Consider the following 21,956-nt stretch of genomic DNA (forward strand, 5'->3'; position numbering starts at 1 on the left):
TTGTAGTTATAAAGATGGTGAGTGTGTTTCTTTTTAAGTCTTTGGTCTTAGTGCATGGAAGATTTCTCTCTAGTAGCTGGGATAGAAACTCTGGCTAGTTGCCATATTTTAGAAGTCAGTGAAATCCTGTATAAGTTACTGAGTAGGACTTCTTTCTCTCTGCAGTGGCTTGTGAACTTCTTTGGCTCTCTCTCAGTTGAAGACTCTGTGGAGTGTTTGCGTGCCATGCTGTCAGCCAACATTAGGCAAAACCTACAGCTCTGTGTGCAAGTTGCTTCTAAATACCATGAGCAGCTTGGTACCCAGTCTCTGGTGGAGCTTTTTGAATCTTTCAAGAGCTACGAAGGTACAGTATTAGAGGGAAGCAGCTTACTTGGAAGCACTACTTGATTGAAGCTAATAGTAAGGATTGTAGCTTTTATGGGAGAGGTACTTGTCATGTGGCTGGACCTTAGGATGCATTTATCAAAGTGAGCTCATCATGGTGAGTTCTAGGGGTAGCTTTGTTCTAGATAGCTTCTTAACCCCCTTGAGTAAAGATCAGAAAGAAAGATGAAACCTGAAAGAGGGGAAAAAGATCCTTCTGATTTTTTTTCTCAGTTGAATGAAAGCTACTCTCTCAGCAGGGTTGAACGAAGTCATAAGCCAAAGCCTGTAACAAGTCTGTACTTGCTTCACTTACCTTTCTAACTGTGTTAAAAACATGTGACTCTTTCTAGGACTGTTCTATTTCTTGGGTTCCATTGTAAACTTTAGCCAGGATCCAGATGTTCACTTCAAGTACATCCAGGCAGCTTGCAAGACTGGTCAGATAAAGGAAGTGGAAAGAATCTGCCGTGAAAGTAACTGCTACAACCCAGAACGGGTGAAGAACTTTCTGAAGGTAAATATTCTGTCCAATGGATTGAGCAGTCCTCTGCATGTTTTGCTTAGCAGCAGAACTACAGCCTTCTAATGGAGGGAAATACCAACTCAAGGTTTAGCTGGCATGGCTGTGAGTAGTCTGCTGTGTAGCTGGAATAGGAGTCTGATCCTCTTCCAGGCATATAATAGGTCCTTCTTCTAGGCTATCTCTGGGAAAACAAGCCCAAATTCACCATTCCTTTAAAACTAGCCTGTATGATATAACTTGTACCAAACTTATGAATATGTTGTCACCTAACAATAGGTGAATCCAGGTTGGCAGAAGGAAAGACTATGCTGAAGTATTCAGCAGGAGCTTTATTAAGGATACTGGCTAGACAAAGCTTATTAAAACTGAGTCAACCTGTACTACAACACTTTGCATGCTTTGTGACTGGTAAAATGGGATTTTAATGCCACTTCATTTTGCATTGTTAAGTTCTTGGCCCAACAACTGTCTTCTGAATTGATATGTGAATTGATAGTCATTTTGAAGCTAGAGATGTAGGCCTGATGTGGCACTTCATGAAGAGCCTAAACTTAAAACTCAACTAATAGACTGGCCACATGGTATTCTTAGTGGGTAGCTTGCTTTTGAAGTCAATTGTCTGCTTGGCAGTCTTAAATTTGAATGTATTGTGACTTCTATTGCTAAGGGAACTTGGTCAGACTTTCCTGCTTTGAAAACGCTTCAACAAATGGTGGTTGCTTACTTTCCCCCCCCCTCCCCTGCGCAAAATACAGGAGGCAAAGCTCACAGACCAGCTTCCTCTGATCATTGTCTGTGACCGATTTGACTTTGTTCATGACCTGGTGCTCTACTTATATCGCAATAACCTGCAGAAGTATATAGAGATCTACGTACAGAAGGTAAGGAGAATCCAGTTTTAAGCTCTTGCTCTTTCATTCCTTAGAAGGAACTTAACCTTTCAGTAAACTAAAGCAGAATCTGTTATGTCTCTCTTATACTCACACTTCTAGTACAGAGGCTCTTCAATAAGCTTTTTGTCTATTACAAACCTGTAAGTGTAGTTTTTCCTGGAATGTATGTACAAATGTGTTAGTAACTTAAAATTCACTGCTCTAAAGCATAGTTTAAATTGTTAACTAGAACTTCCCCATGTGGAAGACTGGGTGTGGGTTTTTAGTAACGCTAATAACAACTAATTTTAATGATGGTGGATTATTCTAGGTGAATCCTAGCCGTATACCAGCAGTGGTTGGAGGTCTTCTTGATGTGGATTGTTCTGAAGATGTCATTAAGAACTTGATCATGGTGGTTAGAGGCCAGTTCTCAACAGATGAGCTGGTGGCTGAAGTGGAAAAAAGAAATCGGTAACGAAAATGCATCTGTAGACACCAGTGTTGGGCTTTCCTGACCCTGGTATACACCCAAATTGAATTGGATGTAGTTTTGTTCAACGATACAATACTAATATTTTTTTTTATGTTTCTTTATAGAAAAGCAGCTTAGATTTGCTAGTCAGTCTCTTGATTATTTGGGCCATATAGGAATGCCTGACAGCACTGCATGATGAATAATGTGGCTTTTGAACACTTCTTGTACAGCCAACCATGGGATGTGCCTTTGGAGTAGATCTGGATAAAACTGTCTTGACAGTCTTGTTGTAGGCACACAGCAGCTTGTGTAATTAGTTTGTGGTTACCTGTAAAATGAACAAATGGCTTTAAGCGTGAAGAGCCAGCTAATAGAACAGGAGTTGAAAGGAAAGATTGCAAAACTAGTGGCATCTGCAGCCTTCCCTGATGTTAAACTGCAGATCTGGCCTCCACTCATTTAAGACTCATTAAAAATAATGGGCTGGTTTCCATCTGCTTTTAAGTCTGACCAGCAGACTTGCTTGAAGGGAAGGCCAGGTATTAATGGGTAGCTGTCAAGCGTACCTCAGTCTGACTTATAAACCTAAAATGTTTGCTTCTTCAAAGGCTTAAGTTGCTGTTGCCATGGCTTGAATCAAGGATTCATGAAGGCTGTGAAGAACCTGCGACTCATAATGCCTTGGCCAAAATCTACATTGACAGTAATAATAATCCAGAGCGGTTCCTTCGTGAGAATCCTTACTATGACAGCCGTGTAGTTGGCAAATATTGTGAAAAGAGGGACCCTCATCTGGCCTGCGTTGCTTATGAGAGGGGGCAATGTGATCTGGAACTCATAAAGGTTAGCAAAGCTGCATTTATAAACATGTTAAAGAACTACTTGCTGCCTGAAGTGGAAGCCTAGCTGGCTAGTTATCTAACACTTGCAGAATCCTGTCTTGCAGTCTCACTCAGGAGTTGAGGTAGGCAGGATTCTTCTATACGGAGACAGTAATTTTTATGCTGATGAGAACTCCTCTCTTATGCTATATGTCTGAACTAAAATTGTATAACTCTGCAGCTTTAAGGTACCATTCATGTCTTTCATCCACTGATTCTGCTCAAAATTAAACTGTTTATTGGGCCCAGCTAATGAATATGCCTACTGTTAAACCTTTTTGTTAATTTTTTTCTTTTTTTTTTTTTTTTTGAGCCTTGAGCACTTGATCAGCAGAAAGGACAGGCTGTCATATCGCCTGACTCTACAGTAGGAGGAAAAGCTTCCCTGAAGCTAGAATGGGGCTTGTAATTTTCCCTTGTTGTGGCTGACCCTTAGAGTTGCTCCAATACTTAACTAGAAATGAGGAAAATAAATGTTGACAGTCAAACTGCAAGGACATACTCCGATAGCGCTCCTCTCATCTTAAGCCTGTTGATTCCTAGAACCTCCCTTGGAAGTTCAAGGGCAAGTGAAATTCCCAGAGTTCTCCAAACACATCCTAGTCTCGAACTGAGCACCAGAGCTTAATGCCAGATTTGTAGTGCTTGTGGCTGCTGAGAAAGAAAACATTCTCCTCCTACCTGCGCTTTTGCACTAGTATACGCAAAGAATGTCAGCTGTGTAGGGGTGAGAACTGGCTTGTTTTGCCCTGTTTGAAAGGAAGTAAACACTGCTCCCTGGCAAGGCCTGCCCTGTGAGTGTTAGAATGGTGGTATAATCTAGGCTTGTTGCTGAAAGTAGATGACTTTCCAGCCTGAAGCAGCTATTTTTGAAGTAATACCTCCTCTGTAGCTGGTTTGTGTTTTTTTTTTTTTTAAAAAAAAAAAAAAAAAGCTGGCTACATTTGGCTTTCTTTATTTCAGGATATGAAGGTGGCTCCGAGTTGTCTTTTTGCTAGGAAACTTTGCTACGATAAGCTTTAACATTCTGGTTAACCATAAAAACCTGTCATACCAGTTTCTTCCTTGAACTGATATTCTGAACAGGTGTTTCTGGTTATGCAGAAAAGAATTTCCTCCTGTAAGAATTATTCTTGAGACATTGGTGCCTCCTAGAAGATGGCTCAACTCCTGCAACTAATAGATACACAATGTTAAAGCAAAGCAAAATTCTGCTACTGCTAATTTGCTTACAGCAAAGTACTTGAGATTCCAAGAGCTAATTCGGTACTAACAAAACATGACCTGTTGGTAGAAGATGGAATAGGCCTTCAGGTTTCTACTCTTCTAGTTGGAAATTGAAGCTAGTGGTACTGATAGGATCATAACTCTTCCTTGCTGCACTTCTATAGGAGACTTCACATTTGTTCTGTACCCTTAACATTTTAACAGGGGAATCCAAGCCACTTGCTACTCTGAATGCTTCTAGTGGAAAGCTAACGACACCAAATACGTAACCTCTTTCTAGCTTTAAACACCAGCACCGTTCCTCAGTTCACTACTTAACACTGCCCAGGCAAGTGGCTTCCTTCCTAGATTTAAAACTTAAGTTCTTCAGGCTTCTGCAGGTCTTCACTTCAAACAGAAGCAAATAGTTACTGTGAAGCCACTGTCACAGTATTTGTGTGTCTGGCAAAACCAAGAGAAGCTATAGAAATTCTGCTGGAGACCTTCTCCATGAGCCTTCCCGGTCAGAGGTTGGGTAAGAACTTGTCCGTGGCATTTAGCATTGGTCAGCAATTAGTTCTAGTCAGTCTTCTAGACTGTCTGATTCATAGCTAGCTAAACCTGATTGTGGTACTAACCCTTAACATTAACGCCAATATTTGTAACTTCTCCTTCAGGTCTGCAATGAGAACTCACTGTTTAAGAGTGAGGCTCGCTATCTGGTGCGCAGGAAGGACCCTGAGCTCTGGGCAAATGTTCTGGAAGAAAACAACCCATTCAGGCGGCAGCTTATTGACCAGGTACAGCACAAAGGCTAATCTTTCAGTATGAGGAGAACTCGGGATGCCTCAGAAACATTATGGAGCATTAAAGTAGCTGTCTTCCCCCACAAGGTGCCTTGAGGGCCTATCTCAACCATACAGAAACTTCTAAGAGTTTCAGTGGCAGGTGTTAACTCTGACCTTCATGGTCAGAAAATTTAGTTACCAGTAAGATGATATTGCTGTCCTGTGGAGTGATGTACCTCTAATGAATTTGCTCCCTATACAGACCCAGGTGTGACATTAATAGCTATATCTAATATAGCAGTAGCTCTTTCTTGCTGTCTATGACAAAATACTCTCAAAGTTCTGAAGCCTTAATTTGTAGGAATAGGTTGGCAAATACCTCATTTGGGGAAAACGCTTAATACTTTCCTGCCTTCAAATCCAGGTTGTCCAAACAGCTTTGTCAGAGACACAGGATCCAGAGGAGGTTTCTGTAACTGTGAAAGCTTTCATGACTGCTGACCTACCTAATGAATTGATTGAGTTATTGGAAAAAATTGTCTTGGATAATTCTGTATTCAGTGAACACAGGTAAGAGGAGAGGTTTGTTCACAAGTTTAGCCTATACAGTGCCTCTGTTTAGGTTATGAAGTGACCCAAGTTATTTGTGGGCCTCTTGGTTGCAGGACTTAAGCACTCTTCAATGTGTATAATCAGGTGAAAAAGCAGAATTTAAGGTGCTCTGTGCTTTAAGAACAGGGCTAGTTCATACTATGCACTTTGCGGTGGTGTATTGAGACAAGAGAACACTGATATTGGTAAGTAATTTCTTTTTGAAAGCAAATATCAGTGCTTCTCAATCTGGGGATGAAAAGTTGTTGCCAGTGACAGCAAGCGGGTGTATTTTTTGCATGTACAATACATGTCACTTAAGCAGGTGTTACCACGCACTGCTTATAGCCTCTGCCTTCTGTTAACCATAGGAATCTCCAGAATCTGCTGATCCTGACTGCCATTAAGGCTGACCGCACTCGTGTGATGGAATACATCAATCGACTGGATAACTATGATGCCCCAGATATTGCAAACATTGCCATCAGTAATGAGCTATATGAAGAAGCCTTTGCTATATTCAGAAAATTTGATGTTAATACTTCAGCGATTCAGGTGAGGCATGGTTCCTGTGTGCAGGTATGGAATGCTAGTAATAGACAGAATGGGAAGTGTACTGTTCTATTGATTCTCAAGGAGCGATTGTCACTTAAATCATTGAGACTTAAAAGTACAGTTCCCATATGATATCCAGTTGCAGGGAGAAGTGGGATTATGTGCGAAGAATAGCAAAACAAAGTCAAAATACTGATTTCAGAGGCTGATCTGGTCAAAGTAATCAAAAAATGTTGGGGTATTGTACTATACGCTTGGGGTGTGTGCGCTGCGTTTGATTCAGAGTGGCTACCTTGGAGGCTCATACTTGAAAGGTGCAGGAGAAGCAAATGCTACTAGGCATTGTCTTTAGGCCAGTATTACTCACTTCTGTAAGACAGAGGAGAAATAGTAGCAACAAGAGTCTTACTCTTGCTGCCTCTACTTCATGGGACAGAAATGGTTGTTCTAAAAGCAGTTAGCTTCATGTTGCTTACACAGAACGGCACATGCACTTGAATGAAGAGTTCTGTTAGAAAGGACAATGTTATAAAGCTTTGATTTTTAACTTGCAACTTCAATTTCAAACAGGTGCTGATCGAGCACATTGGCAACTTAGACCGTGCTTATGAATTTGCAGAGAGATGTAATGAACCAGCAGTATGGAGCCAGCTAGCCAGAGCACAGCTCCAGAAGGACTTGGTGAAAGAAGCCATTGACTCCTATATAAAGGCAGATGATCCATCTGCCTACATGGAAGTTGTTCAAGCAGCTAATAGAAATGGTAAAGCAAAGCATCCTCAAACTTAAGATTGTTTGGATATGAGCTAGGTTATTGCATCTACATCGAGCAGCGGGGATTCTTGAGACTTATGAATTCTGTTTCAGAGAAGTGGGAGCAGTCAGTACATGGAATGGATGAGTCAGTGTTTAGTGAGATTCTTGTCAACAAGCTTGTCTGTGTTGCTACACCAAAGATAGACCTTCATGTGGAGATAATTTGGACTGTTACCATCTAAAATATAGCCAAGTAGAATGTATTTATTTAGCTCTGTGGCAGAATAGCTTGCCAACTGGATGGTAGAATAGTTGCAAGAAGTTCAACCTTACGTGAAGGTGACTTGGTGTTTAGCAGGGAATTCCTTAACTCAAATGCAAATGGCTTAGTATCATGGTGGAGGAGATCCTTGAGACTACTAGTGAAAACTGTTCCTAAGGTGGGCAAGGTGAGCAATACAGAATGACTAAACAGAGGATCTTGAATATCTCTTCTCTCTTCAAGATAACTGGGAGGACCTAGTCAAGTTCTTACAGATGGCCAGGAAGAAGGCTAGAGAGTCTTATGTAGAGACGGAACTTATTTTTGCTTTGGCAAAAACTAATCGTCTCTCAGAACTGGAGGAGTTTATTAGTGGCCCTAATAATGCCCATATACAACAGGTATGTCTTGATCCACAGTTCCCATGTATGACTTGCTGCTTAGTTGACTCCTGATTCTTGCTGTTACCCTTGTTTACCTTGGACTCCTAATCCAGGTTGGTGATCGCTGTTATGAAGAGGGGATGTATGAAGCGGCAAAACTACTCTATAACAACGTATCTAACTTTGCTCGCCTGGCATCTACCTTGGTGCACCTTGGAGAGTATCAGGCAGCAGTGGACAGCGGCCGCAAAGCCAACAGCACAAGGACTTGGAAGGAGGTAACTTAAACTGATGTTTTTTAATAGTCTGCAGAATGTGGTCTACTGTTGCTTCTGAGCATGTTGCTCTAGAGCGTAATGGGACTCCTTTGCTCTGTCAGTAATGTGGGAATTAAAGAAGAGTTAATTCATAACTATCTACAGTTAGCTCTGATTAGTAGCTTGCTAAGTGTTTCTGGCTACAGAGTATGTTTGTAGCTTTATAAAGCTGTCCTCTTGCCCAAGATAATAAAGCTTAATTTCAAAACAGTGTAAAATGAATGGCAGAGATTTTAATTCTAGAGCAAGCATTATGGAAATACCTATTTGGAACTGTATGTAACCCTCAAATTTGGTAAAGCTTTGCTAATTAACTTTCCCTTTAATATAAGGAGATTAAGTAAGCATTGCAGTATTCTCCTGTTAACTGACTGTTTGCTAACTTCATTACAGGTATGCTTTGCCTGTGTGGACGGAAAAGAATTCCGCTTGGCACAGATCTGTGGCTTACACATAGTCATCCATGCTGATGAACTTGAAGAGCTGATCAGTTACTATCAGGTTAGATCCCTGTTAATATCCTAGAAGACTTTAGACAGCATACTTGTATCTGCTAGTAAAGTGATCACAGATAAAACCTGATACTCTGTGGGGCAGATCTTTCAATTTATTCTTCTTCCATCTCCATTTCTGAATAGCTGCATGCATTTTTTTCTGTAGTAAGTGGAAGGGTGATAGTTCTCCCTTTAGATAGTTCTCACTGTCCCTCCCTTTACAATTCTGTTGCTTCATTGGAATCATGTCTTACAAATCTAAGCACGCTCATTTGGAGAGAAAAGCAAAGCATGTTGAATTTAAGTAAATATGCATTTTAGCAAGCTTTAAGTGCCAGTTGGTCATGAATTTGCGATTAATCCTTATTTTCCTAACATCCAGGATCGTGGCTACTTTGAAGAACTGATTGCCCTTTTGGAAGCCGCTTTGGGCCTAGAGCGTGCTCACATGGGAATGTTTACTGAACTTGCCATCTTATACTCCAAATTCAAGCCTCAGAAAATGAGGGAACATCTGGAGCTCTTCTGGTCTAGAGTTAATATTCCAAAGGTATACAGTAAGGTAGCTACACTGTAAGTGAAGTTGGAAAGCTGTCAGTGGATCAAACTGACTGATTTCTTGTTTTATCAGGTGCTCAGAGCTGCAGAACAGGCTCATCTCTGGGCAGAACTTGTATTCCTCTATGACAAGTACGAGGAGTATGACAATGCAATAATTACTATGATGAATCATCCCACTGATGCCTGGAAAGAAGGACAGTTTAAAGACATAATTGCCAAGGTAAGTAACTAGTTAACCGAATTAAAGTGCTGAAAGTTTCTTTCAGAAGAGAGGCAAAAATGCACAACAGCATTGCCATTTAGAAAATGAGTTTGCTTAAGCTACTACTCAGTTTTCCTGCTGTACTTAAAACAACTTCCAGTCAGTTTAGCACAAGAATTAATCTAACGTTATACCCTTTGTTTTCTGCTGTGCAGCACATTCTGTTGTGTGGCAGCAGCTACCACAGGATGTTTTCAGAGACTGCTCAGGATCATAGGTCACAAACAAGAGGCGTAACCTCCTTAATACCTTTGAGCTGACTGCTATGTTAGTCCAAGGCTGTGACTGTTCTTGAAAGATCTCTGCAAATGTTTCCAGCTGTTTCAGTGGGAGAATTGCAGTGGGCAGTCCCATGAATGCAGCAGAGAATAGTGAATTGACAAATAGTTTAGACAAGATTTGAGACTGAACGCATTCTTACTGAACGCATTCTTACTGGTCTTATGGGTTTTAAGGCAACAACTTAAAGACTGGTTAAGACTACAGCCTTTACTGGCTTTAGGAGCTCAATAAATGGTCACATTAACTCTAGTGGGCTGCCTGTGCCAGGATCTCTTAACTGTGGATGGGTTAGAATTGGTTTGTACTACCCCTGGTAGCTTGTGACTTCACTATCTGGAAGTACATGGCACAAGAAGCAGTCCTAAGATTGAACAAGAATTCTGCATGTAAGTGTAACACTTCTGGCCTCTAGAAGGAAAGCTAAGCTTTGATTTAAGAGTCAGATAAACCTTGTGCTGAGTTAAGTGATCCAAACTAAGCACCTTAGGCTTACTTGTGTTTGAAGTACTAACTAGTGTCTAACCATGCAGGTGGCCAATGTGGAGCTGTACTACAAAGCCTTGCAGTTCTACTTAGACTACAAGCCTCTGCTGATCAATGATCTCCTGCTTGTATTATCTCCACGACTGGATCACACCAGGACAGTCAATTTTTTCTCAAAGGTGAGTTTGGGAGATGGTAGATGAATAAGAAATCCTCTTGCTCAAGTTAAGACACTCCAGTCTCTGGCTGGAAAAAAGGGTGGACATCCATCAGGTGGCTTTGCCTCCAGTATAAAGGACTGAGTGGCAGCCCAATCTGGCTTGATAAGGGAAGCACTGGAAGAGTTAGCGTAACTGGCCTAGGAGGCTGTTTTATTTTACTTCTGGCGATACAAGATGCTTTGTCTTGAAGGGTCCTGACAGTAAGCACAAACTCTTATAATAACAAGTGAGAGCCTGTTTCAGGAGTATGAAGTGTCAGAATGGGTATTCTTAATCTTGTATTGGAATCATCTTAATTCCAGGTTAATCGGCTACTTCTAGTAAAGCCTTATCTGCGTTCAGTCCAGAACCACAACAACAAAGGAGTTAATGAAGCTCTAAACAACCTTTTAACAGAGGAGGAAGATTACCAGGTGAGCCCCATAAAATAGATTGCTAGGCCTGAGGGATGCTCCTCTTCCTCCAACAAAAAGAGGCCATAGTTTGGTTGTTCCCCATATGACACAGACTAATTCCCTTGTGTAGAAGATAACTTCTGTAATGCAACAGTAGTGGGGGTGGAATCAGACCTTTTGCGGGCAGGAGTCTTGAGACACTGATGATTTGCAAATAAAGCAGATGGCACAGTTATTTCTCTCGGAACAACAGACTTCATAAAGGTCTATATTAGGTATGTGCTCTACTGGGCAACGCTTCTGTAAACAGATATGCTTCTGGCCTCATTGGCTGCTATTTGGAAGACATGCTTTGTCTTCTAAAGGTAATTAGCTTTTCTGTTCTGTCAAGTGAAGTCAGTATGACTGAGTTAGTGTCTTGTTTTGTTAAAAATAATCTTTTGGAGAGATGCATGAAATACGCAGGGTAAACAAGCTGTAGCCATAGCATCAACATCCCGCTGGCAGAACCTAAATACTTGTGCACCATGCTTAGATGCTCCTCTACTGTAGTTCTTGCCTACTACCGTCTGGAAGCACGTGTAACCAACTCTCTCTCAAACAGGGTTTGAGAGCTTCCATTGATGCCTATGACAACTTTGATAACATAACGTTGGCTCAGCGTCTGGAAAAGCATGAACTAATTGAATTTAGGCGTATTGCAGCATACTTGTATAAGGGTAACAACCGCTGGAAACAGAGTGTGGAGCTATGCAAGAAAGACCGTCTATATAAGGTGAGTTAATGCAGCCTTTCTCCCTGACTGTCAAAAAGAAGCCTGAGCTATGAAGCATAGATCTCCTGGATACTTAATGTGTTTCCTTTAGTTTCAAATCTGGAGTTCTAATTAGTCTTAGCCCTTCACTTGAAGTTTAAGGAAAGACTCTTAGAGCAGAAGTGTTTGCAACTTCAAACACACTTCTTAAATCTAATTTCATAATGTTATCCTGTACTTGGAGATATGTCTATATCAATCAATGGCATCCATACATGATGTTATCTTACTAAATGTATCTTACTGATACATTCTGTATTGGTACAGAACATCCTCCATAGAGCTGAAGACTTATGCCCTTGTTAGGGTACAAATGAAACATGATTACAATGATATAGTTTTCAAGCCTGTAGTGAGTTCACATGGGCCAGTTTTTGACTATTCTGTAGGAGAGCTGGCAAAGAGTCTTCTGTCTTGATGCATAGCAAGCAGTTGATGAGATAATCTCTTCTGCTCTGGGTAGTCCTTAGTATCTAATGGTGAGGTAGGTGGGATACCAGAAAGATTGTTTATCTTCTCTGTTACAAAACTAAGGAAAATCTCATCGGGCTACTTCATGTACTTAAGGGAAGTCTATTGGATAATGTTAACACGTGTATCTGGGTTGCCTCAAAATAAGAGGACTTAACTGAGTGTACGTACTGTAGCTTGGCTCCTACAGAACATGCCTGGTGTTGTTAAAGACTAACTTCATGATACACCAAATTACCTGGCTTATCTAGCTAGCAGTAACATGTACATAAGGTGTAGAGCAGCATGCTGACAGGCAAGGGTCAAGCTTAACTGTTGTTCTTTTCTGTAGGATGCTATGCAGTATGCTGCAGAGTCCAAAGATGCAGAACTAGCTGAGAAGCTGCTTCAGTGGTTCCTGGAAGAAGGCAAGCAGGAGTGCTTTGCAGCCTGCCTTTTCACGTGTTATGACTTGCTGCACCCAGATGTAGTCCTTGAGTTGGCATGGAGGCATAACATCATGGACTTTGCAATGCCTTATTTCATCCAAGTGATGAGAGAGTACCTTACCAAAGTGAGTATTACATAGGCTAAAAAGTTAAAGACTTCTAGTCTGCTGGATGATTAGCATTATGCAAACCAGAGTTCTTTGCGTGCATTTGGAATATTGTTCCTCATAAACGAAGTCTTCTAGGAAGTTCTATGGGTTTAATAACTTCAGACTAGCTAGCAAAATTTATAAATAGATGCCTTGGGACTTGAAAGAGGTCTAGTTAAACTTTACTTTTAACAGTGGACATAAGCAACTGTGTGCTTTTCAGAGCAGCTCCATAGTTGATGAAGCTGAAGACTTGGTGAGGACAACCTGTATAACTCTACTTCGTGTAACTATGAAAGTACTCTGTTTTCTTGTTACAGAGAATATAGCTTTTGAGTAACTAATAGTACCCCCTATTCCTATGTCAGCCATAGGAGTAGACTGCTGAAGATGATTTTGTTTTTAAATGGAAAACAGAACTTTACGTGTATAGTCTAGCTGTACAATACTGATACCAATAGCTAGTCCTCGATTGAAAGAAGGGACATTCTGATCATATGTGATCCTGAAATGCTTGTCTCAACCAGCTCTAAGATACTAAGCTAAGATACTTCCTTAGAAGGCTCTAGGGTTGCATAGGACATCACAGTAAAGAGCTTCATTAAAATAAGTAATCTAAAAGTGACTGCTTCGGTTTGCCTCTAATCAGTCATGTTAAGTATTCCCCTCTGAATTTTCTTGCAGGTTGATGGGCTGTTCTATAAGGTGACACTCTGATTTAAAACTCTTTGTGTTCATTTGTGTCCCTCAATACCCTAGGATTCTTTTACAGGAATCTAGCTGTAGCTTCTGCCAGAAGAGCAGTGTAATTTAGCTCTAACTCACTTCCTGTTCACTTTCTAATGCTAAAAGGATAACTATTCACAAGCAACTTGAAAATCCAACCAGACTCTGCTCCTCTTCATGGGAAACACAAGCAAGTGATTGAGGAGGACTTGAGTGTTTGGGCTCCTGTTCACTATATTACAGATACCTTGTGGTAGGGAGCATGTTGTTCATAAGTAAACAAAAGCAGTTGTCACATAATGGGATGTGTTCTAAGTGCAAATTGCTTGTTAAGCTGTAAATTACTGAAGCGTGCAATCTTTCAGGCATGGTGAGTTTGAACAGTAGCATAAAGCTTCTGTAAACTTCTTGCCTGTTAGTATGATGAAAGTACTTGCACAGATCTTAAACTCTTCCTCCTCCTCATATTCCACTGAGGAGAAGCTTGCCACACAAGTTCACCTGTACTCTTCCATGTGAGTTTTAGGTCTAAGATCATGGTTTTTAAACTGCTGGTTGGATTTACAAGTAATCACGTGTACTAAATACGGGATAACTTGCCAGAAGGAAAATCTGCATGGTGAAAGTGGTTTACAGTGGAACTAATTTAGTCTGAATTAACTGCAAAACATGGAATTAGAGAATGGGCTTTATAAATGTGGTATGTCTAAAAATGTCATGTAACTAACTTCAAAAGTACAAAAGAATAGACTAGTTTATCAGCAGGGTGTGTATGTCTTCCAGAGCTTATCTTTTATGCATAAAAAGGTGTTAAAGCACAGAATAGCCTATGTCCCAGAAGGGGCCAGACATACAAAGTATCATTCAAAAGATTCCTCGTGAAAAACTTCACTTCTAGGCAGCAAATCAGCTGTTTAGGCTTTCCTGGAGAGCTGCTCTTGTTGCTTCCTCAGGATGTCTGCTTTCAGCATGCTTGCTGTTTCTCCAACAGAGGGAGTAACTGCACTTTTGTTCAAAGTTCTTTACTGCTCCTAAAGCATTAAGGAGGAAAGTGTAATCCAAGAGAGAGTGGGAATCCCAGTTCATAAGTAGAGCAATACAACTAGTTTGAAACTGGTAGCTGTCAATTGCTTTGATCCATAGTAATATGGATAGCATTTGTAACACACATACTTAGCGTTATCCTGAAGAGCTGTTAGGCTGACAGCTATAAATGAACCAGTTAAAGACCTACTGCCACTCAAGTTACTAATTTGAGTTGCAAACTTCAAGAAGTCCAGGAAACCGTTAAACACTACATCTAGATAACATCTCTAAAGTATAATAGAGACCCCTCTTGCAGCACTTCTCAGACCAGATATTATTCTTGCAGTGGGAAAGGAGGATGAGGATCAGCTGAAATACAGCATTGGGCTAAATGTAGGTTTGCCTGTATCTGGATGTGAAGCTGTGTGATTTTTATGCCTTGCAGTCTTCAGTCTCAATGGTTCTCTTATGGAAGATATAACTTGTTAAACCTGGGAGAAGGAAGGTACTGTGCCTTCTCAGATTACTCCCCCAACTCAGAGCTGTATTCAGGGCTCCTGCATTACTGTAGCATTTTCACAAATGTGGTTAGCATGAACAGAGCTTTATTTGGGACAACACTGGGATCTGTATAAAGCTGATGCTACTAGACCACTCTCCATGATGGCTCTAGAGTTTCCTCTGAAAGGAAGTCTATGTGAATGCTAATGCAGTTAAACCAGTACTCTGCAGCCCAGGTTAGGCTGTAGTCCTAGATAAGGTCAAACTTCATGGGTCTGGAATATTTGCAAATATTTGGGCCCTCTCATTGAAGGGGAGAGGGATTGCAGGTTAGTAGATAAGTGTAGATTAGGCCCATTTGAGATGATGCTTGGAACTGCAATCTGATGGGCTTGTTTTCTGGGTCATAGAGTTAACAGTGACTAGAATAGGGCCCCAAAAAGTGCTTCACTTGAAGGTAATGATGATCTCTGCTGCATTTGACAGCTATTGTTTATTGCAATAAACCTAAAGCAATTGGGAGGGCAGGTTTACAACATAGCTTGCTGGGAACACGCAGGCTTTTGTAGTCTCCAACTTGAACTAATAAAGGGAACACTTGATAGCTAAGGTACCAGGCATGAAAAGCCTCACATGATGGTGCAATTTCTAGACAAGGCCTTCATACATCTCCTGTTCACTTCAATGTAGGTGGATAAACTTGATGCTTCTGAAAGCCTAAGAAAAGAAGAGGAACAAGTAACTGAACCCACTCCAATAGTATTTGGTAGGTGAAAGACTTGGTTTTAATTGATTACCTATTGTCACTCTGGTCTGTCTTTGTGGAGGTAACTTAAATGACTACCTCCAGTCAAAGTAAACTGGTTTCAACTAGATAGTAAAATGGTTGTCTGTGCTAGATGAACTGCATAAGTTGTTGAAGTGGCATCTCACTCTTACAGTACTTCTACTCTTCAGCTGAAGTATTGCTCCTCTTACATGGCTCAGAACTCTAGCTTAGGAATAGCCTTTCAGTATGGTAACAGGACAGGGAATACCAAGGTGTGCACAACCCCAGGAATAACTTACAGAGCATGCAAATTCCTCCTGTTATTCCTGTCTAAGAGGAATGTGTCTGCCTTCCGCTCTTCCAAGTAGAAAGGCAGACTGGCTTTCTAGCTCACCCGTTTTAAGACACGTGCAGCCAAAAAACCATGGCTGTCCTCAAGTGTGCTGCTATTTTAGAAGCCCTTCTGAAGAGGTATTCTGCTAACAAGCTCCTAGAAGTGGCTGGTAAGGGAAGGATGTGACTGGTTCACTGTCTGATGTGAATGTTAACCTGAATTTAACATATGCATGAGGCACGTGTGCTCCTAGTGATAAAGACAAATCTGTCAAGGTATGTTCAGGCCTTTTGCAGCACTCTCCAGACTGAGACCTAACAGACCTAACTATTTGCTTGAATTGCTTTACTTTTCAGTTCTGACCATGCATGGGTTAAATAGTAGTTTGTTTGGCTTTCAGTATGGTTTCTTCAAAACAAGCCAGGTTTATCATGCCCTCAAGATCAGTCGATACTCATCTTCCCTCTGAGTCCTGCCTTGCTTTTGTATTTTTCTGGTAGCAAGAGCAGATGGGCTAGGTGCCCACTCTGTGGTGCATGTTGAGTAATAACGTGACTTGCTAGTGTATGCTTGCACTGTGGCTGATTTTTTTTTTTTTTTTTTTAGCTAAAGCTTCATAATCCTGTCCCATAGTACAGCTAGCATTAGGGAAGCTTGGGTTCTTAAACTAACTTTGGTTTTTTTTCTTATGCTTTTCTAGGCCAGCAGTTGATGTTAACAGCAGGCCCCAGTGCAGTACCTCCCCAGGCAAACTTCCCATATGGATACACAGCACCAGGATTCACCCAGCCGCCTGTTTATGGTTTCAATATGTAACTAGCTCTCTGACAGACCTTCACTGTCTCTGTTCTCTTCCTTCCCGTCCCTTTTTAACTTCTCCAAGAAGTGTACAATGGTCCTAAAGGCACAGATGACCTTCTGTTGGCTGAACACACTTGCTGCCTGGCTCAGTGAGGAGACTTCAACGGGATGCCTGTTACTGTTATTTATTGATTATTGTCCGGTTACATTTCAACCTCTGAAAGGCAGCTTTTGTTAATGACATTGTGAGACTCTTGTCTGAAGTTAAGGCACTATTTCACTAACTCATATAGCAATAACTGCTTGAGGCCAGGGGGAAGAGAGCATATTTTTTTTTTCTTTTGCAAAGCCCATTGAAGGCAGCTGGGAAATTGCCTGGCACCAAGTTGTTAAAGCTTTAGCTGAAGCTACTGAAGTAGCAGGGTTGTTAACAATTCAGTGAAGCATCTCGTTAATAATGAATTGTTGAAAGCTTGTGTACATCTGACTACCCCATTTTATTTGCAGTCTTATGTGCAAAAGAAAATGGGCTTTCTAATATTTGTGCTCTGAATGTTTAGAGGAATATTGGGAAAGTTTCTTTTTCTGGACAGTAATGCTGTTGGGGTTCAATGCTGTTGGAATCTGTTCTATATTTTCTGGAGTAGATCTGAGACTTGAAGAAAATAAATCTTCTCATGCCAGAGAGCAAACACTTCCCAGATCCTTTTTGTTTAACAAGAAGAGAGCATGTTACTTGTTGACGTTAAATGGTACTAAAGGAAACCTCAGCTATGTGTGGCAAGTGAACATAGGAGTGTGCATGGGCTGCCGAAGTACTAGAGATGCAAGAGCACAGTGTCAGGGTTGGGGAGGGGGACATACTGCTAAAATATTGAGGCGGTAGGGAGGGCCATAATCCTGACTTTTTATTTGCACCTTTAACTGATTCTGACGTTGGCTTCCTGCCACACCATGTTCTGACCCTGTCTGGTGGGCAGAGTCAGCACCACCTGAACTAACAGGGTGCAGTGACTCAGTTCTGCTATGCTGCAGTAGTATCAACGGCGTGTCCATCACCCACCTCTTTCTTTGAGAATGCCAACAGGGATGTATTACTACTTTGTGCCACTCTTCAAATACATGTATCATTAACGTTTTATGTACTTAGATAACAATGTATAATTTATGGTTATGAATCTTGTGCTAATCTTGAATATTATAAAAGTCCAACTATAAATGTAAAACTGCAGTATCCACTGTGTGGTTCTAGTCTTAATATCTTGGGGGTGGGGACCGGTTAGTAGTAATACACTACCACAAATAGCATCAGGTTTCTTAATCTGACAACTAAGGATGCCAGGCAGGAAAAAGGGAAACTTGTGCCAAAGCACTTAACACAGGTGGCTTAGCAATTATCTTAAAAGGGAGTTGCAGTCTCTTTGCTGGACACATCAGCACACTGTCACGTGTGGAGGTCATGCTGCTGGAGGCAGTCACATGCTTACATGACTTCATTCACAGGACTGGAAAAGCTTCAGTCCTGTGCTGAGGGAGATGCTGCAGGTAGTATCTTTAGCACTAAAATACCTTAATATAGCAGCAGCAGTGGTAAGCTCCACCTTTTGATACTGAATTCTACTTGAACAGGGCAAAACATCTTTAAATGCCAACCAGCAGAGACTGCCAGGGCTGTGAAATCAGTAACAGCAGACTATGCTTTGGCACAATCTGAACTACTATATCGTCTCCCTTGATCACTGCACTGCGATAGCTATGGCAAAGAGATGCAGTGTCCACCTTCCTCATGCCAGCCAGAGTGCTCAGAGTGTTCATGTAACATACTAACCTCAGTTTTGTACTGATCAGCACTCAACAGCTCAGCTTGAAATACTGAGCCGCTAATGAGTTCAAGCAAATCTGCATTCTGTCCAGACTTACTCCTAGCAGGAATTAGTCAGGTAGCATGCTATTTTCCAGACAAATGGTACTTATATTTTGTAACTAGTTCCTTGTGGGTCAAAAGGAATTTGGGCGAGGCAGCTGGAACTGAAGACCAGCTCTAGGATTAGTATGACTGTAGGAGTTTGTTTCCTCTCAACTTGAAAATTTACTGTGACTTCATAGCAACAATTACAAGCCAATGGTGGAATACAGTAAACTGCTAGATTAAATATTAGAAGAGCTCATGACCTGTAGAGAATTGAGCTAGCCTGGGGATCCTTAATAGCTGCAGTCTAGAAATCTAATTACAGGAATGACTTGAGTTCTCAAGGAAAGCAAAGCTGCCTTGTTTGATGAATAGTCTCGCTTTAGTTGCTGTCCTGGTATCTTAAGCTCTTGCTAAGTATAATGGCTTTTAAATTTTGTGGTCTTGCATTCTAAAATGCATCCAGAAACATACTCCCTGCTATCACAGTGCAGCTGTACCTAAAATGTGGAACAGATGCTTGCATACTTCACTGTTTCTTTAACAGTTAAGTCATTCTCAGCAGGAAATAACCTCTCTTTTAGTGGGTTAAGTGGAGGACTTAACCCAGTTTATGAAGTTGTAGTGTCCATCCAAGTTTCTGAAAACTTGAATAAGATTCTTTTGTGGAAAACTTCCTTTAAAACTAAGCTTCTCACTAATTCCCACCACTTCAGTGAGATGGGGCTAGTGGTGTCACCTAGAATGATCTGTTCATGTGGAACACACTGCAGAGTGCAGCATCTGGAGACTAACTTCTGGGCTTACGATACTGTCAAATAGTAACTTGCTTGAACCTACATACAGGCTTTTACCAACTCATGCTCTTCCTGTGAGAAACAGTATGGATTTCCTTCTGTAATAGCTCTTGTTATTTGTCAGACCTTAAGGGGATTCTCCCCAATCTGGCAAACTTGGGCAACTACAGGTCTGGCATCAGATGTGACAAGCAATTCACAAGCATTGCTGTGCAGCTGCTTTAATGTCTTGTGAGCTAGGTCGAAACTGATCTCTCCACAAATGACTGCAAGGACATGCGCTGCTCTGGACATAAAACTCTGACCTGTGTTCAGCTGCTCACTCTGTGCTAGCACTTGAGATCTTACACTATCCTTTGCTCCCTTGCATCTTCAAAGGTTACTGGTTTCTTTTGGTACAAACACCAAGTCAAAGAAGAAGGGAGGAAGAACATCTAACAAAGCTGCTGCTAGAAGCGGAATTCTGATGGAGGCTGCTGCTGTCTGCTCTGTTGGGCCAGATGAGCAAGCCCCATAAACTCGGGAGGAATTAAACTCAGGAGGAATGCATTGCTGGGGTAAGTTCTGTTTCTTATTGACTATGTAACGTGGTATTTTACAAAACTTCTATTTCCCTTCCCCCCTTTTTTAGGGCTCTCTAATTAAATGGTACCATAGTAGAAGAAAACGCTCCTAAGTCATTTTGCTCCTTAAAAAATAAAAATTATAGGCAGATGAAGCCTATTCAAATTAGTACAAATTATGGGAATGATACAGGAAACATAGTAACTGTAAAGTCCAAACCTTAATTTTGATGTAATAGCTTCTTTTTTTTTTAGTAACTGCAGTGCTGAGAGCTGGCACTTACAGGATGACATGGATCCCTTAGTAAGGCTGTGTGAAACAAGAAACAACTTTTTTCCCTAGAAAAAACCAGCAACAGTTAGAAGCATACAAGATTTCTTCTGGTTTTTTAACCCTAAAACTAACAAACAAATCCTTTGTTGTCTGATGCCCACCTAGATGAGCGTGGATAACTTTTGTACTTGAGCACATATGATATACTTGGGCAAAGCTGACTGTTCAACTGCTGTATATTTTATGCTTCAATGTGTGACATCTCAATTGGCAGGCTAGAACTTGGCCACTGAGAAACTCCTAGTGTGATTAAACCAGCATGATAGTGGATCTAATTTGTACTGAGAAAAATCAAGGCTAGAAATCTTGCTAATCTTGGACAAGTAGCACTGCATGTACCAGGTTCCGATAACAAGCAATTCAGAAAATGCGTGTACTACCTTGTGACAGGGCCTATTTCTCATCTGTAGAACTTCTTTCAGTCTTTCTGGGTCCTTCTTGTTCTGCTGTAAGTGATTTGGCTTGTCACTTGTTTCCAAGCTGACTGTATTTCTTTTTTTGCTTTACAGAGTACCCCAAGACTGCTTCAATCTCATTTGTTCCCACAAAATAAAATAGGGGCATCTTGAATTTGTGATAAAATGTTACGGAACAAAAGGCTGGAAAACACTTAACGACACCCAAGTGCTTTGTGACACTGGTGTGTAATTAGGTTGTGGTTTGCCAAGTGAAGTAACACTTGCTATAACAACCTGCAGGTGCACCAGTCCAGCTTAATAGGTCTGGAGTCTCTTTATTCTGCTACATCTCTTACTTCACCAAGCATTCAGCCTCCAAGGAGTTTGTTGCTAGTATAGCTTTCTTGTTTTTCAATACTATGCATTTTCTGTGGGCATCTTTCCAAAGGTAATGACAGATCCTGACTCATGTTTTACTAATAAAATGCTGCAAAATTGTTAGCATAGGTATGTGTTTCAGTCTAGATCTTTCAGTCTGGAGCCTTTGAGATCTTTCAGGAAGGCAGCAAAATCCATCCATTTTCTTCCAAGCTAAAATAGACTACAATGTTGCCATCTTTTAAGCATTAAGATGGTGTAAATTTGAAATGCAGTCAGTGAAGGATGAGTCCTGTCTTGCTTTTATGTGTCAGAATTTAAAAATTCTGACTCAAATTCTGAGTTTATTCTTGCATTCTCCTGAATGCAGTGACTCAAGGAGAATTTTTTTTTTCTGTCTGCTGTGGTTTTCAAGACTTCAAAGTATCTTCATCTAAAAATCTATTTTTTTCCTTTTTCCCCTAGTGGCTACGAAAGGAAGGAATTACAAAGTTATCTGGTATGTTCTTTTCCACAGTGATGAGGTCTCCAATATTACACAGAGCACAAATTCCCAAAGCGCTGGTTATCCAGCTGGGAAGCTAGGAGTGGATTCAGGTGGGAAGTGGTGGTTAGTAAATCTTTGAATTGCTTTCCTTTTGGAAGATTTTTTTTTTTCCAGTTAGAGGGTGGGGAAATGGTCTCATTTAGGATAAACTGCTAACAGGGTTTGTCAACTGGAGTAGGTTCTCTCAGTAATATATCATGCTGTGAGGGAAGCGTGACTGTGGTCTGGTAGCAGAATGATAACCTGTAAATGCTGTATGCAGCGCATGGATTTCACTCGTCTTCTGAGATGAGTCAGGACCACTCAAATGTTAATGCAGCAGGGACTTCTGC

At 41.0% G+C, this 21,956-nt stretch overlaps 1 protein-coding gene across 5 annotated transcripts in view; it reads left to right on the forward strand.

The window, feature by feature from the left end:
* Nucleotides 1-17,939, forward strand: part of CLTCL1 (clathrin heavy chain like 1) — a 37,233-nt gene extending 19,294 nt beyond the window's left edge. The window contains exons 13-34 of one of the 5 annotated variants that reach the window (XR_012777790.1): nt 166-346; nt 720-883; nt 1,648-1,773; nt 2,096-2,238; nt 2,851-3,085; nt 5,007-5,129; nt 5,542-5,687; nt 6,080-6,263; nt 6,834-7,026; nt 7,525-7,682; nt 7,778-7,942; nt 8,375-8,482; nt 8,858-9,025; nt 9,107-9,256; nt 10,111-10,242; nt 10,587-10,697; nt 11,284-11,454; nt 12,296-12,517; nt 13,226-13,246; nt 15,485-15,560; nt 15,932-16,066; nt 16,598-17,939. Coding sequence is in view for 3 of the 5 variants with exons in the window: in XM_075516559.1 (XP_075372674.1) it covers nt 166-346; nt 720-883; nt 1,648-1,773; nt 2,096-2,238; nt 2,851-3,085; nt 5,007-5,129; nt 5,542-5,687; nt 6,080-6,263; nt 6,834-7,026; nt 7,525-7,682; nt 7,778-7,942; nt 8,375-8,482; nt 8,858-9,025; nt 9,107-9,256; nt 10,111-10,242; nt 10,587-10,697; nt 11,284-11,454; nt 12,296-12,517; nt 13,226-13,246; nt 15,485-15,560; nt 16,598-16,713 (3,093 nt within the window). In the remaining 2 variants the exon portion in view is untranslated. The remainder of the gene's footprint in view (nt 1-165; nt 347-719; nt 884-1,647; nt 1,774-2,095; nt 2,239-2,850; nt 3,086-5,006; nt 5,130-5,541; nt 5,688-6,079; nt 6,264-6,833; nt 7,027-7,524; nt 7,683-7,777; nt 7,943-8,374; nt 8,483-8,857; nt 9,026-9,106; nt 9,257-10,110; nt 10,243-10,586; nt 10,698-11,283; nt 11,455-12,295; nt 12,518-13,225; nt 13,247-15,484; nt 15,561-15,931; nt 16,067-16,597) is intronic. The other 4 variants (XR_012777791.1, XM_075516559.1, XM_075516560.1 and 1 more) reach the window with 4 other exon arrangements.
* The last annotated feature ends 4,017 nt before the right edge of the window (nt 17,940-21,956 follow it).

The sequence above is a fragment of the Mycteria americana genome, chromosome 13 (genome assembly GCF_035582795.1).
Source record: "Mycteria americana isolate JAX WOST 10 ecotype Jacksonville Zoo and Gardens chromosome 13, USCA_MyAme_1.0, whole genome shotgun sequence".
Taxonomy (NCBI): Eukaryota; Metazoa; Chordata; class Aves; order Ciconiiformes; family Ciconiidae; genus Mycteria; species Mycteria americana.